We start from the raw sequence: 12785 nt of genomic DNA on the forward strand, positions 1-12785 counted from the left end.
CAGAATGCCCTCCACACTGCCCCCGTCCCTGGGCAGGATGGATGGACAGATGTATGGACTCCCTGGCACCTGCCCATGCCCGGTGCCTCAGTGGGCCTGGTGGGAGGGGAGACCAGTGGTGCCAGAGGCGCTGGGTACCGGAGCCAGCCGCGGCACCGAGGGGCCCAGCACAGCCGCCTGGGAGGGTGCGGTACCGGTGCTGCCGCAGGATGACGTCCCGGGCCCCCGCCCCACCCGCAGAGCAAACACGGCAGCGCAGCACCACGGGGCCACAGCACCGTCTGCGCCTGACGGGCCACACACGGTGGCGGTGGCAGCTGGTGCCGGACGGGGACTGACACCTGTGGTCACGGCTCCCACCAGAGCCTGCGCCCACCAGCCCCCCGCAGCCAGCAGGACACGGTCCCGCAGGAGGTGAGGGCGGCACCACGGGGTGGGCAACACGGGGGTCTCGCCCAGTCGCCGTGCGCAGTGCAGGTGCTGCAGGGTCCCCGACTGGAGCAGTGGGGGTTTGCAGTGCCCGGTGTGGGGCTGCCCTGGGGGCTGCAGCTCGCACCTCTCCTTCCCCAGGAGATGGAGGGACCCACGTGGGGCTCCGGGACGGGCATCGGGCAGCTGCGGCGCCAGCTCGGGGACATCACCGAGGTAGGTCCCTGCAGCCCCGGGCACCCCAGAGGCCCCAGTGCACCGGGCTGCGCCCCAGCAAGGACTTGTCTCGCTCTGCCCAGGAGAATGACCGGCTGCGTCGCACCCTGTGCAAGGCCGAGCGCGGCGTCTCCCAGCTGCAGGCGGAGCTGGAGCAGCTGCAGGAGGACTTCTCCGAGCAGGACCAGCAGCACAAGAGGTGGCGTTTTGGGGGAAGGGGATGGCAGGGCTGTCCCCAGCTCCGCAGGGACCCTGCCCACAGGTGGCCCAGCGCCCGCCCTGTGTGCTGCACCAGCAGCCGAGTGGGCAGCACTGCCGGCGGGTGCCCCACCGAGCCTGGCCATGGGTATGGGGGCTCTACTGGATCCTGTCCATGGCTGCCAGCCCTGCTGCCGCGGGGAGGGCTGGGGCTGGGCACCCATCGGGGAAACGCTGCCCTGCTCAGCCCAGGCACGAGCACTGGCAGCCGGGACGCCTGCCCAGAGCTGCTGGCACGTCCCTCCAGGCCTGTTGCTGGCAAGCCCTGTGACGCTGGGTGTCCTTGGGGCTCCCTGGCTGTCCCAGCACCTCTGCTGCCCCAGGCGCGGGGTGCAGCCCCTGTGCCAGCCCAGGGCACTGGTCCCGCCATGGGCCCTGCTGTGAGGACGCCGTGTCCCTGCAGGGAGCAGCTGGCCCTGTGGCAGATGGCAGAGGAGAACCTGGCGTTCGCCAGCTACGTCAGGATGCTGCAGTATGTCCGAGCCTGGCCAGGCAGGCGGGGACGTGGTCCTGCCTGGGGTGTGGGGGTGCCATTGCTGTGCATATGGCCCTCCCCAGGGTTGGTCCCCTGCTGCCCACAGGCCTCAGGCTGCTTCCTCCTGCCAGGACGATGAACAGGACCCTCTGTGAGAGCAACGTCAGCCTGCGCTCAGCCCTGCTGCTCAGCTTGCATGCGGACCTGCGAGTGGTGAGCCCTGCAGTGGCTGCGGAGCGCAGGGCTGGCACCAGTGCAGGAGGGGAGGGCCATGTCCAGCACCCACCCCAGCAGGGGAGGGAAGGGACGCTGGGTGCTGGCCACCCCCGCGGGGCGCAGGGACAGGCTGGCTCCGCTGCCCTCACCCGCCCTGCCTGCACCCCTGCCTCAGCGGGACACAGCACACGGGCGGCCGCCAGCGCTCTGGGACCCACACGAGCCCCTGGAGCTGGAGGCCACAGAGCCCCCCTGCCACGGGTACTCCCTCACCTCCTCACACAGCGCCTCCACGCTGAATGCATTCTCCCCTGCAGCCATCCCCCGCTATGCAGCCACGTACCCCCCTCACCGCCTGCCCAGAGGGCACCTGCAGCGGGTGAGTGATGGAGGGCAGAGGGGCAGCACTGGCTGCGGACCCCTCTCCCTGAGCACTGCCCTCTGGCACAGGAGTGGGGGGCACAACTCCCTGCACCACACGCTCTCCTGGGCAGATGGAGACCTGGGCCACAGCAGTGCCGGCCTCAGGCAGCAATGGAGCTCAGCATCCAGCACAGACACAACCTCCTCGCTCAGCAGCGCAGGCAGCCATAGCTCGGAGGACAGTTTACCCCCCAGCCCCGGCCGGGCCACCAAGGTGAGGGATCTGCGCCCAGCACAGCGCCCTGGAGAGAGACACAGCTCCACTTGCCCACAGCTTTGGGGCTCAGGCCCCTCACCGTGGTGTGTCACCCAGCAGACCCCCAGCCCCCCAACAGGCGAGGCAGAGGGACCCCCCTGCTCTGCCAGGTGCTTCAGCAAGAGGAAGCTTCCTGCCTTTGCGCCAGAGGTAACTGGCAACTCCCCATCCAGTGTAAACGGCCGGGCTGGGGTGAGCTGGGGCACCCCCACACCCCATGCCGGCCCCTCACTGACACTTGTCTCACCAGGGGCAGGAAAGGAGAGAGAAACCTGTGCCCCCCTGCCCCATGTACCGGCTGGTGCTGGCAGGGGATGGGGGCACGGGGAAGTCCAGCTTCCTGCTGCGCCTCTGCACGAACGAGTTCCGAGGAGACATCTCCAGCACCCTCGGTACGCCCACCACCTCCCCAAGCACCGTCGGTGCCCTGGCGGCAGCCGAGGCACAGGAGCAGCACCTGACTGTCCCTCCTGGCAGGGGTGGACTTCCAGATAAAGCAGCTACTGGTGGATGGGGAGCAAACCACATTACAGATCTGGGACACAGCCGGGCAGGAGAAGTGAGCGCACAGGGGCTGCTGCTGCTGCCATGCCAGGCCAGGTCCTGCTCTGGCAGCAGCCCTGCTGGCTGGCAGTCACTGCATCGGCAGTGGGGCAGCCGTGGCCCGACCCCGCAGCAGTGATACCCCCATCCCCAGGTACAGGAGCATCACCCAGTCCTACTTCCACAAAGCCCACGGTGTGCTGCTCCTCTACGACATCAGCTCCCCGAGCAGTTTCCTCAGTGTCCGCCAGTGGATTGAGGACATCAAGGTAGCAGGAAGGGTCTGACAGGCACGCAGCCCCTATGGAGAGAGGCAGGAGCCTTGGGGCTTCTTCAGGTGTCGGGTCTGGAACCGCACTCTGCTCCCGGGCACAGCGCAGGCGTGACGGGAGGCAGCCGGCGTGCAGCAGAGCTCTGCGGCTGCCGGAGGAGGCGGGCCACAGCAGCGGCTGCAGCTGGAGCCTGCTGTCCCTACGGAGCACTGAGCCGCCCTCCCCTCCCACAGGCCACCGACCGGCCGCTGCCGCTCATGCTGGTGGGGAACAAGATGGACCTGCGTCCCGGCCTGCCAGAGGCAGCCGGGGTCTGCACAGCCCAGGGGCAGCAGCTGGCCATGGTGAGCAGGCACACCTCGGGGTCCCCCAGGGCAGCAGGGACCCCACTGACATCCGCTGCTCCCCCCAGGCCCACAGGTCCTTATTCTGCGAGGCCAGCGCTAAAGATGGCACCAATGTGGTGGAGGCTGTGCTGCACCTTGCCCGGTGAGGAGCCCTGCCTGCCGCAGAACCCAGTTCAGGGCTGTGCAGGGACCACGGCAGCTGCCGGGCTCCATCCTGCCACAGCAGTAGGACCGGCTGATGCCGCTGCTCCTGGTCTTGCAGGGAAGTGAAGAGGACGGTGGGCCAGGGAGAAGGCCACAGCGCTGGACTGGACCTCAGCATCCCCCCGAGGGCAGCTCTGCGCTGCTGCTGGACCTAGCACAGAGGGCAGGCCAGCTGCCAGCTTCACGTGCTCCCCACAGACAATCCCCCACTTTGACTGCGTCCACAGAGGTACTGCGGAACAGGCACCTCGCCCCACTTCAGTCCTGCACCCACTTGTCCCACTGGCCGCAGAATCCCATGCTCAGGCACAGGCACCATCTCCCCGGCCCCCACAGCCCTCCCTCCCGTCCTCGCTACATCCCATCCTTCTCCAACGTAATCCTTTCCTGGTTTCATTCTTCTTGGCTTCCAGCAATCCCGTCCTCCCCGCGGCCTTCACCCCTCACCTCCCTCTGCCCACACCTCGCCTCCGAGGCTCCCCACGTACCCGCGGCTGCGCTCGGGGTCCCACTGGCTGCTCTGACCCCCCAAGTGATGCCCACAGACACCTCCCAGGCCAGGCCTCATCTTTGTTCCTCACCGTAAAGACGCAGCTGCTCCACACGGCAACAGCCACGCTTGGTCCATCCCTCCTCTTCACCGGCACAAAACGCGGCCACGAACGCTCCCTCCCGGCCGCGAGCTCTCCGGCTCCCCGGGCAGCCCCAGCCCCCCCGCCCGGGCGCACAGAGGAAGGAGACAGAGCCTGCAGGGCTCCACAAGCTACTTTAATAGGAGACGGACCCGAGGCGGGCGCAGAGCGCTGCCGGGGTCCCCATCGGGGCGGCCCCGCCCCGCCCCGGGGCTGCGCTGGGCATCCTGCCGGCGGGCGGCCCGGCCCCGGGGCAGCGGCGGCCCGACCCGGCCGCGGGCTACTTGGCGCCCTCCTTCTTCTCGTCGGCCTTCTTCTGCTTCTGCTGCATGATCTCCGAGTCCCTGCGGGAGAGCGCGTCGCTGGGCTGGCAGCGGTACCGGCACCACCGCCGGGACGGGACCGGGAATGGGGGCGGGGGTAGGAGGGTCGGCGGGGCCGGCCCAGCGCTCACCTCTGCTTGCGGGCGGCGGCCGAGAGCCCGTCGTCCCGCCGCTTGCCCTTGCCCGAGTCGCTCTGCTTCTTCAGGTTCTTCTGCCGCGCCAGTTCGCGCTGGTTCCCGCCTGCGACGGCGCGGCCGCCTCAGAACGGCCCGGCCCGGGGCCCGGCCCCGCGGCCCAGCCCCGGCCCCACAGCCCAGCCCGCGCCCCGGCCCCGCGCTCACGGGTCACGGCGTCCACCCCCCACCCCGGCCCCGGCCCAGGCCCGCAGGGCGGGTCACGGCGCCGCGAGCTGCTTCCCCCGGCCCGGCCCGGCCCGGCCCGGCCGCGGCCCGCACTCACGGGTCATGGCGCCGCTCCCTCCCGCCCTCCGCTCCGCCGCCACGTCCCGCACTGCCCCCCCCCACGCCCCGCCCCGCCCCGCTCTTTAAGAGCGCGACACGGCCAATCGCCGCGCCGAGCCCGCCTCCGGTGCCTTTCTATTGGCTCGCCGCTCCGGCTCGGCCCCGCCTGATAGGCCGCAGGCTACGGCTGCCATTCTGCCGGCGGGGGCGAAAAAGCCGGAAGCTGGGGCGCAGGCGCCAGAGCCGCACCCACGCGCGGGGGAGCGGAGCACGGCAGGGGACACGCCCTTCCATGACGCAAAGGGGGCGTGAACGCAGGAGCCTTGCGGGAGGGGCGGGGCAAGACGCGAGGAGAGGCGGGGCGGGGGCGAGGCGGGGCGGGGGCGGGCGCTCTCCCGCTCTTCGGTCCGCGCCCGCAGCCGTTGCGGTCCCCGGTCCGGGCCACCGGCGGCCCCGCAGCCACTCCTCCGTCCCCGGCGCGGTGGCTCCTCCGGGCGGGCTGTGGGACGCCGCTCAGGCCGCTCCTTCCGCCGCGGGCGATGCTGGGGCTCTGTGGGGAGGGACCGCCGTGAGCGCCACCGGGGGCCCCGTAACCCGCCCCGACCGCCCGTCCCCGCTTAGCCCGGTCCGCCTACGTACCCGGAGCTCGGTGGCGGCTGCGGCCCGTGGAGGGGCTCCTGGGGGGCGGCACGGGCCGCGGCGCTCCGGCGCTTCGCCAGCCGCGACAGCTCAGCGTGGATCACCTGCGGGCGACGGGGCGGCTGCGGCGGGCAGGGCTCCGGCGGGACCCCCGACGGTCCCGGTGCCGGGCTCCTCGGGGAGCCACGCCCGCCCCAGCGCTCCCGGTACCCGGCTCCTGCGGACCCCCAGCCCCCCTCCAGCCGAACCTTGCTGGCCGGGTCCAGCTCCAGGGCTCTCTTCAGGACGAGCGTGGCCTCCGCGTCCCGGCCCTGCTGCGCCAGCAGCTGCGGGGAGAGGAGCGAGCGGTAACGGCCGGGCCGGACTGGGCCGGGGGGCGCTGCGGGGCGCTGCGGAGCTCACCTGCCCCCGCCGGAGCAGCGCCCGGCCGTTGTCCGGGCTGATGCGCAGCGCCGCCTCGCAGGCCGCCAGCGCCTCCTCCGCCCGCTGCAGCTTCAGCTCGGCGGCCGCGCAGTTGTTGAGGCACTTGACGCGCTGTTCCCGCAGCTCCTCTTCCTCCTGCGGCCCGGGGGGGGCTGCGTGGCGAGCGTGGCCTCAGCGACCCGGACCCAGAGCCCGGCCCCCCGCACCCTTCCCGCCCGGTCTCACCGGCGGCGGGGCCGTCGAGGGCGCTCAGGGCCAGGCGGTAGGAGCGCAGCGCCGCCGGGAAGTCGCCCCGGGCGAAGTGGAAGTTGCCCCGCTCCCTCCGCTGTGCGCCCAGGCGCAGGCGGGCGGCGGGCGGCAGCGGCTGCGAGTCGGGACCGTCCCGCACCTCCAGCAGTGTCACCTCGAACAGCAGCGGCGCCTCGGGCGGCACGTCGGGCTCCCTGCGGGCACAGCGCCGGCTGCCCCTGCCCGCCCCGGCCCCCCTGCCCCTACCGGCCCCTGCCTTCCCCGGCCGCTGCCCTCCCGGCCCCCCGGCTCCTGCCCGCCCCCGGCCTCCCCCTCTCCCCTGCCCGCCCCCGGCCTGCCCACCCCGGTGCCCCTGCTCTCTTGGCCCCTGCCCGCCCTAGTCTCCCTGCCCAACCCATGCCCGCCCGGCCTACCTGCCCGGGCGACCGTAGCCGTAGGAGAAGGCGGCGAGGAAGAAGGAGACCTCCCCGGGCTGCATGGTGGGGACGCCCAGCTCCAGCGCCTGCGGACGCGGGCACGGCGGGGCTGGCCGGGGGCGGCAGCGGGCAACGCTCAGCCCGCACCGCGCCCCGACCGGGGCTAACCTGCACGACGTCGCCGTGGCCCGGCACGAAGGTGAGCCGCGGGTCCCGCTCCACCAGCGCGCCGTCCTCCAGGGCGCCCAGCACCTTCACCGACACCTCCTGGCCCGGCCGCGGCCGCGGCCCGCCCTGCCCGTCCCGCACCACTCGCTTCCGCAGCAGCCGGTCCTCTGCGGGCGGGGGCGGCCCTGAGAGCCCCCCCGGGACCCCCGGGGCTCGGGACCCCCGGGGCTAGGGACTCCCGGCCCGACTCTCCCCGGGACCCCCGGCGTGGCTATTCCCGGGGCCGCCCGCGGCTCTCACCCGTCAGGTCGCTCCAGCCGTCGGCCGCGAAGAGCGGCCCGAAGCCGCCGGGTCCCGGGGCCACCAGCGCCTCCAGCCGCCGGTAGAAGAGCCGCTCCTCCTCGCGCACCGACGGCAGCGGGATGGCGGTGTGGGGCAGGCGGAACCGCACCCGCCTGCCCCGGCCGGGCCCCCGCCGCCGCCCTCCGGCCCCCGCCTCCCTCTCCGGGGAGCCGCCGGGCGAGGGTCCCGGCATGCCCGCCCCCGGCCCGCCTCGCTTCCCGTTGCTACCAGCCGGCCTCGGTCCGGGCCCCCCCGGGGCTGGGCGGCGGGCGCCCGCGGCCCCCAGTCCGCACCGGGCGCGTCGCCGCCGGGCCCGCCGCGCCGCGACTGCCCGGGGCCGCCCGGGCCGGGGCCGCCGCCGAGCGCATCCCGCCGTGCCGTTACCTAACGCCGGGAAGCGGCTCAGCGGATTAGCCCGGCCCGGCGGCAAAAATAGCCGGCTCAGGCCGAGCCCCGCCGCGGGGCTCCCGCCGCCGCCCCGCCCCGCCCCACCGCCCCCCCCCCCGGGACCGGCCCGGCACCGCCCGCCCCGCCGCTGCTCCCCGGCACCGCCCGCCGCGGTCCCGCACACCGGGCCATGCCGCGGCCGCGGGCGGAGCTGCGCGGGCGGCTCCGGTACCGGTACCGGGGCTGCGGGACGGGCCCCCGGCTCAGCCTCCTGCACGTGCGGCTCTCGGCGGCGGCGGCGGCGGCGCTGCGCGGCTGCGGGCGGCGGCAGGTGGCACCGGGCCGGGCCGGGGGAAGCGGGGCACCCGGGGGACCGGGGAGCAGGCAAACTCATCGGGGCCCGTTGTTGTTGCAGGGAGCGCCGGGACCCGCGATCGCCTTCCAGGGCAGCCACGGGGTGAGCGGGGGGACCGGCGGGGACCGGGGAGCCCGGGGCGGCCAGGGAGTGGGAGGACCGGGGGATGACCGGGGGACCCAGGGCTTCCACGGCGTGGCGGGATCGGGAGGGGCCGGGGGGGGGACCGGGGCACCCGGGGAAAGCGAGGAGGCGGGAGGATGGAGGGGGACCGGGGAACCCAGGGCGGTCGCGGTGTGGGGGAACCGGCGCGGGTGAGTGGATCGGGGAACCGGGGAGATCGGAGGAGAGGGGACGGGTCCCCGCGGGCCGGGCCGGTGGCGCCGGTGCTGCCGCCGGTGGGAGCAGCGGGCGGCGGGCGGCGCCGCGGGGTGGATTCGCCGCTCCTCGGGGGACGGGGGGGTTTGGGGGGGCGCCGCTCTGACGACCCGTCTCGCCGGCAGTGCCTGACGGTGCCGGGAGGCCCCGGGACCCCCCCGCGGCTCTTCGCCTTCTCCCTCTCCCGCTGCAGCCGGGACGAGCCGCGGGGCAGCTTCGAGTGTGCGCGGCTGGCCGTGCCCCGGTGAGCCTGCACGACCCCCGCCCGCCCGGGGCTGCGGGCCGCTCCTCCCGGGCCGGGAGCGGCCCCTCGCCGCCCTCCGGTCCCCTCTGCGCTCGGGGCTGTGCCTGGGGGCCGCCCCTCGGGCACCGACGGGTGGGAGCGCTGCCGCGGGGTGCCAGTGCCCACCGCTGCTCGGAGCCCAGGAGGGTCCGCTCCTGCTCTCCTCAGGGTCCCCGATGGCCCTGGCCGAGCAGCACCGCGGTGCTTCGGGGTCTAAAAGTCCCCGAGGTCCACTCTGAGCTCATGGCATCCTGAGTCCCTGGTCCCAGTAGGGGAATCCACGGTGCCGGGGCAGCAGCAGCCATGGAGATGGAGCCTTTGGAGACAGTCTGGGGACAGAGTCCCTCCTGCCTTGCTCGCTCTGGGTGCCCACCTTGCAGGGCCTTCTCTGGGCATTGCGTGGGGCCCGGGGGAGTGGGCTGGGCTGGGCTGGGCTGGCGAGAGGTGTTGTCTTCTCCCAGGCTGGGTCAGAGCCGGCTGGACAGCCTGGGCAGCATCCAGGAGAAAATCACAGTCTGTGCCTGGGAGAGCACCTGCCCACCGCCGCGGGAGCGTGTGTCCCCAGCGAAGGAGAGCTGCGGCAGAGCGGTTGTTGAGCCCGATCCAGCTGTCCTTGGCTATGGTTAGTGGGGTGCTACAGGTGGCACTGGCCCGAGTGACAGCAAGTGCTGAGCCTCTGCTCCCTGCCACACTGGGGTTTGATGGCTGTGGGGGACCTGCTGTCCGCCTGGGACAACAGTGCTGCCTCCTCTGGGACCAGCTGGCCCTGGGATGTGGCGGCTGCTACTCACCATGGCCAGGCAGCAGCTCCGCACGTCTGGGGGTCTCTGGCCACACCAGTGATCAGGAGGCACCAGTGGCACTGGGGGGGCTGTACAGTGTCCCTGTTCCATCAGCTGGGGGAGGGGTGGCTGTGGCAGGCTGGAGGCACAGGGGCTTGGGGACCTGTGTGCCGGGACTGATGGGGAGGAAAGCAGAACCCAGTGTGACGCTCCCTGGGGGCTGATGCTGTTCTGTCCCGACGGATCTGCAGGCAAAGGCATCGCGGCTCCCGAGAAGGTTGGTGTGACCGGCTTGCTGGGGAAGGGGTCTGTCTGCCATGCCCGTGTCCCTACAACAGCCACCCCCAGGGCCTCTCTTCAAAGCCTGTCTCAGCCCCAGGACCTGCAGCCCCATCACAAGCACAAGCTCCTGCAGCAGCTGGAGGGGACGCCGGTGGGCAGGCCTGGCGCGGCACGGCTGCTGGCAGCACCGGAGGAGGTGCGGGTACCGGCTGTGATGTCTTCTCAGGTGTGGGAGTGCTGCGGTGTGCCCACCCTGCTGCACTCCCCCCAGGTCACGGAGCCGGATCCCGCTGCCTGCTGCTACCGCAGGAAGGGGACCCTGGTGGGCCAGGCGCAGGAGGACTGGCCAGGGAACGCAGCCCAGGAGCGGCGGCAGGCTGCCCTGCTGTGGCGCAGGTAGAGCGGGGGCCCTGGGGCAGGCAGCAGTGAGAGGAGCGGGGTCTGGGGGCGCTTGGTCGCTGCTGGAGTCCGGCCATGGGCATGGCGCATTCACTCCCGGGTACTCGGCACCCTTTGGGCAAGACTGGGCCCACCCCTCTACTGCCGCCGGGGTACTTGGCATTTGGAGACACTTTCCGCAGCCTCGGTCTCTGGTCTCCACTGTCTTTCGTGTCCCAGGAGCCAGGACGGCACACCTGCAGCCCCGTCCTTCCTGGTGCCTCTGCAGCAGCCCCCAGAGCATGGCTCCCCTCAGGCCCCCGGCAGAAACCTTCTGGGGGTGGTAAGTGCTCGCGGGCTCCAGCAGCAGAAGGTCCCCGGGGTGTGCAGGGAGAGCCCGGTTCAGTTCAGCTGCTTCCAGAAGGCATCAGGCTTCCTCCTCTCTGCGCCTCCTTCCCAGCAAAGCCCCCCTCGCCCCCAGCCCAACTGCTCCGGGGCTCTGGGCTCTGCCCCTGCCTTGTGTCCCCTCCACCCGTGTGCAGTGGAGCAGTGGGGGGGTCTGGCTCTGCTGTGAGCCCCCAGGACAGCCCAAAGGACAGGGCACACCAAGCGCTGACACAAAGCACAGAAGGTGATTCTTCCCCTCTGCTCTGCTCTGGGGAGACCCCACCTGGAGTACTGCGTCCAGGTCTGGAGCCCCCAACAGCAGAAGGACATGGACCTGTTGGAGCGGGGCCAGAGGAGGCCCCAGAGATGCTGGGAGGGCTGGAGCCCCTCTGCGGGGAGGACAGGCTGGGAGAGTTGGGGGGGTTCAGCCTGGAGAAGAGAAGGCTCCGGGGAGACCTTATTGTGGCCTCCCAGTGCCTAAAGGGGCTCCAGGAGAGCCGGGGAGGGACTTTTTCCAAGGGCATGGAGTGATAGGACGAGGGGGAATGGCTTCAAACTGGAAGAGGGGAGAATTAGATTAGGTGTTAGGAAGAAATGTTTCCCCGTGAGGGTGGTGAGCCCCTGGCGCAGGGTGCCCCGAGGAGCTGTGGCTGCCCCATCCCTGGAGGTGTTCAAGGCCGGGTTGGACGGGGCTGGGAGCACCCTGGGCTGGGGGGAGGTGTCCCTGTCCAGGGCAGGGGGGGGGACTGGATGGTCTTCAAGGTCCCTTCCAACCTAAAACCCTTCTGTGATTCTACATGGTGGCCCTGGGCTGCGCGGGCTGAAGCTGGTGGGGGACCCTGCAGCACCAAGTCCCAGTGCGGGGGCCCAGGATGGGCCAGCGACGGCAAGTTTGTCTTTCAGAAGCGCCTGGCACTGCTGGATTTCTCCCATCCAAAAGCCACCAAGAAGCACCAGCGCTGCCCGCAGACGCTCAGCACGCAGCACCCGGGAGCAAGGGGCCAGCAGCAAGCTGGGCCTCTGTCCCCCGTCAGCCATGCTGGGGAGCTGGAGAGCCCCGAGAGCGAGGAGGAGACAGGCCATGGCTGGGAGGAGAGTGCCCCACACCTGGAGCAGCCCCTCTCTGTGCCCAGAGCAGAGGGGCTGCCTGGGGAGGGGGGGCAGGGACACGGCCCCGGGGTGCACGGCCCCACTGGCTCACGCGGCAGGAGCTGGACCAGACCCCGGGGTGCCCTGGGAGGAGGTGGGTGGCCCAAAACAGGAGTCCCGGCAAGCAGAGAGGCTTTGGCCTGGATGCCAAGGCAAGCATGGGGAAGGTGTAAGCCTGGTTGAGCTGCGCAGCCGCACAGCCTGCGGACATCCCTCCGACCACTTCACCCCGAGCAGGGCGCCCCGTGCACCCCATGTCCCCTGGGGCTCTATGCCCACCAGCACCCTGCGGGCTCAGCTGTAGGGAAGAGCCCTTCCAGCAAGCCCAGGGACGGGACGGGTTCTGGTGGAGGTGGGGGAGAGGTGCTGCAGAAGAGCGCTAACCTTGGTGATCTTCTGCCCCTTGCCAGATGCCAGCTCCCAGCCTAGCAGCTCCGCCGTAGCAGCGATCCCAGATTACTTGCGGTAAGAGAGTTTGGCGCTTGCTGCCACGGGGTTCCCCTGTTGCTTGGTGTAATTTGTCCTGGCCCCGGGGCACTGGACGGGCTGAGCCACACTCCTTGCCTCACCGCCGACGGCAGCAGTGAAGGGCTGCAGGCCGGTCTCCGGGCACAGCAGGGTCACCATTGTCCCCCACGCCGGGGCCCTCGGCAAGGTGACAGCGCACGGCCAGCCCTGGCCCCACCGGGAGTGAGGGCTCTGCTCTGCTGCAGAGTTCTTGCAGGCCCAGGGGGAACAAACTTATCCCGGTCGCTGCAGGAAATTCCATACCATCCGCTCAGTGGAACAGCGTCGAGCTTACGAGGCCGCATTTAGTGCCGACTACGTGGAGTACCGCGATCTGCATGCTCGCATTGGTAACGTGAGCCGGAAATTCATTCAACTGGGAGCCAAAATGAAGATGTTGAAACAAGGAACGAAGGAACGCAAGGCAAGTGGGAGACCTGGGGCATGATGGCACGATACAGCTGTGCTCTGGTTCTGCTCAGTCACTTCTTTTGGGTTTCAGGCGCTTGAAGCCACAATTTTGCAGGAGTACAGCCACTTCAAGCAGGTGAGGCTGGATGCAGGGCAGGGACTGGGCTCCCTCACAGAGCTTATCCATATATATG

General features: G+C 71.3%; 2 protein-coding genes across 2 annotated transcripts; both read right to left on the reverse strand.

Annotated features, from left to right (window-relative positions):
- Positions 1-4386: 4386 nt before the first annotated feature.
- Positions 4387-5098, reverse strand: SERF2 (small EDRK-rich factor 2). Its single transcript, XM_082488874.1, has 3 exons — positions 5054-5098; positions 4726-4834; positions 4387-4615 (listed from the first exon to the last, which is right to left on the reverse strand). Exons 1-3 carry the CDS (start codon positions 5058-5060, stop codon positions 4552-4554), a joined length of 180 nt encoding a protein of 59 aa, XP_082345000.1. The 5' UTR covers positions 5061-5098; the 3' UTR covers positions 4387-4551.
- A 138-nt stretch (positions 5099-5236) lies between these two features.
- Positions 5237-7485, reverse strand: LOC309676125 (peptidyl-prolyl cis-trans isomerase FKBP8-like; the record flags this gene model as incomplete). Its single annotated transcript, XM_082488606.1, has 8 exons — positions 5237-5605; positions 5691-5798; positions 5943-6020; positions 6097-6269; positions 6343-6584; positions 6780-6868; positions 6951-7117; positions 7251-7485. 8 exons carry the CDS (start codon positions 7483-7485, stop codon positions 5237-5239), a joined length of 1461 nt encoding a protein of 486 aa, XP_082344732.1.
- Positions 7486-12785: the final 5300 nt, after the last annotated feature.

This window comes from Vanellus vanellus (assembly GCF_965231255.1).
Source record: "Vanellus vanellus genome assembly, chromosome: 11".
Lineage (NCBI taxonomy): Eukaryota > Metazoa > Chordata > Aves > Charadriiformes > Charadriidae > Vanellus > Vanellus vanellus.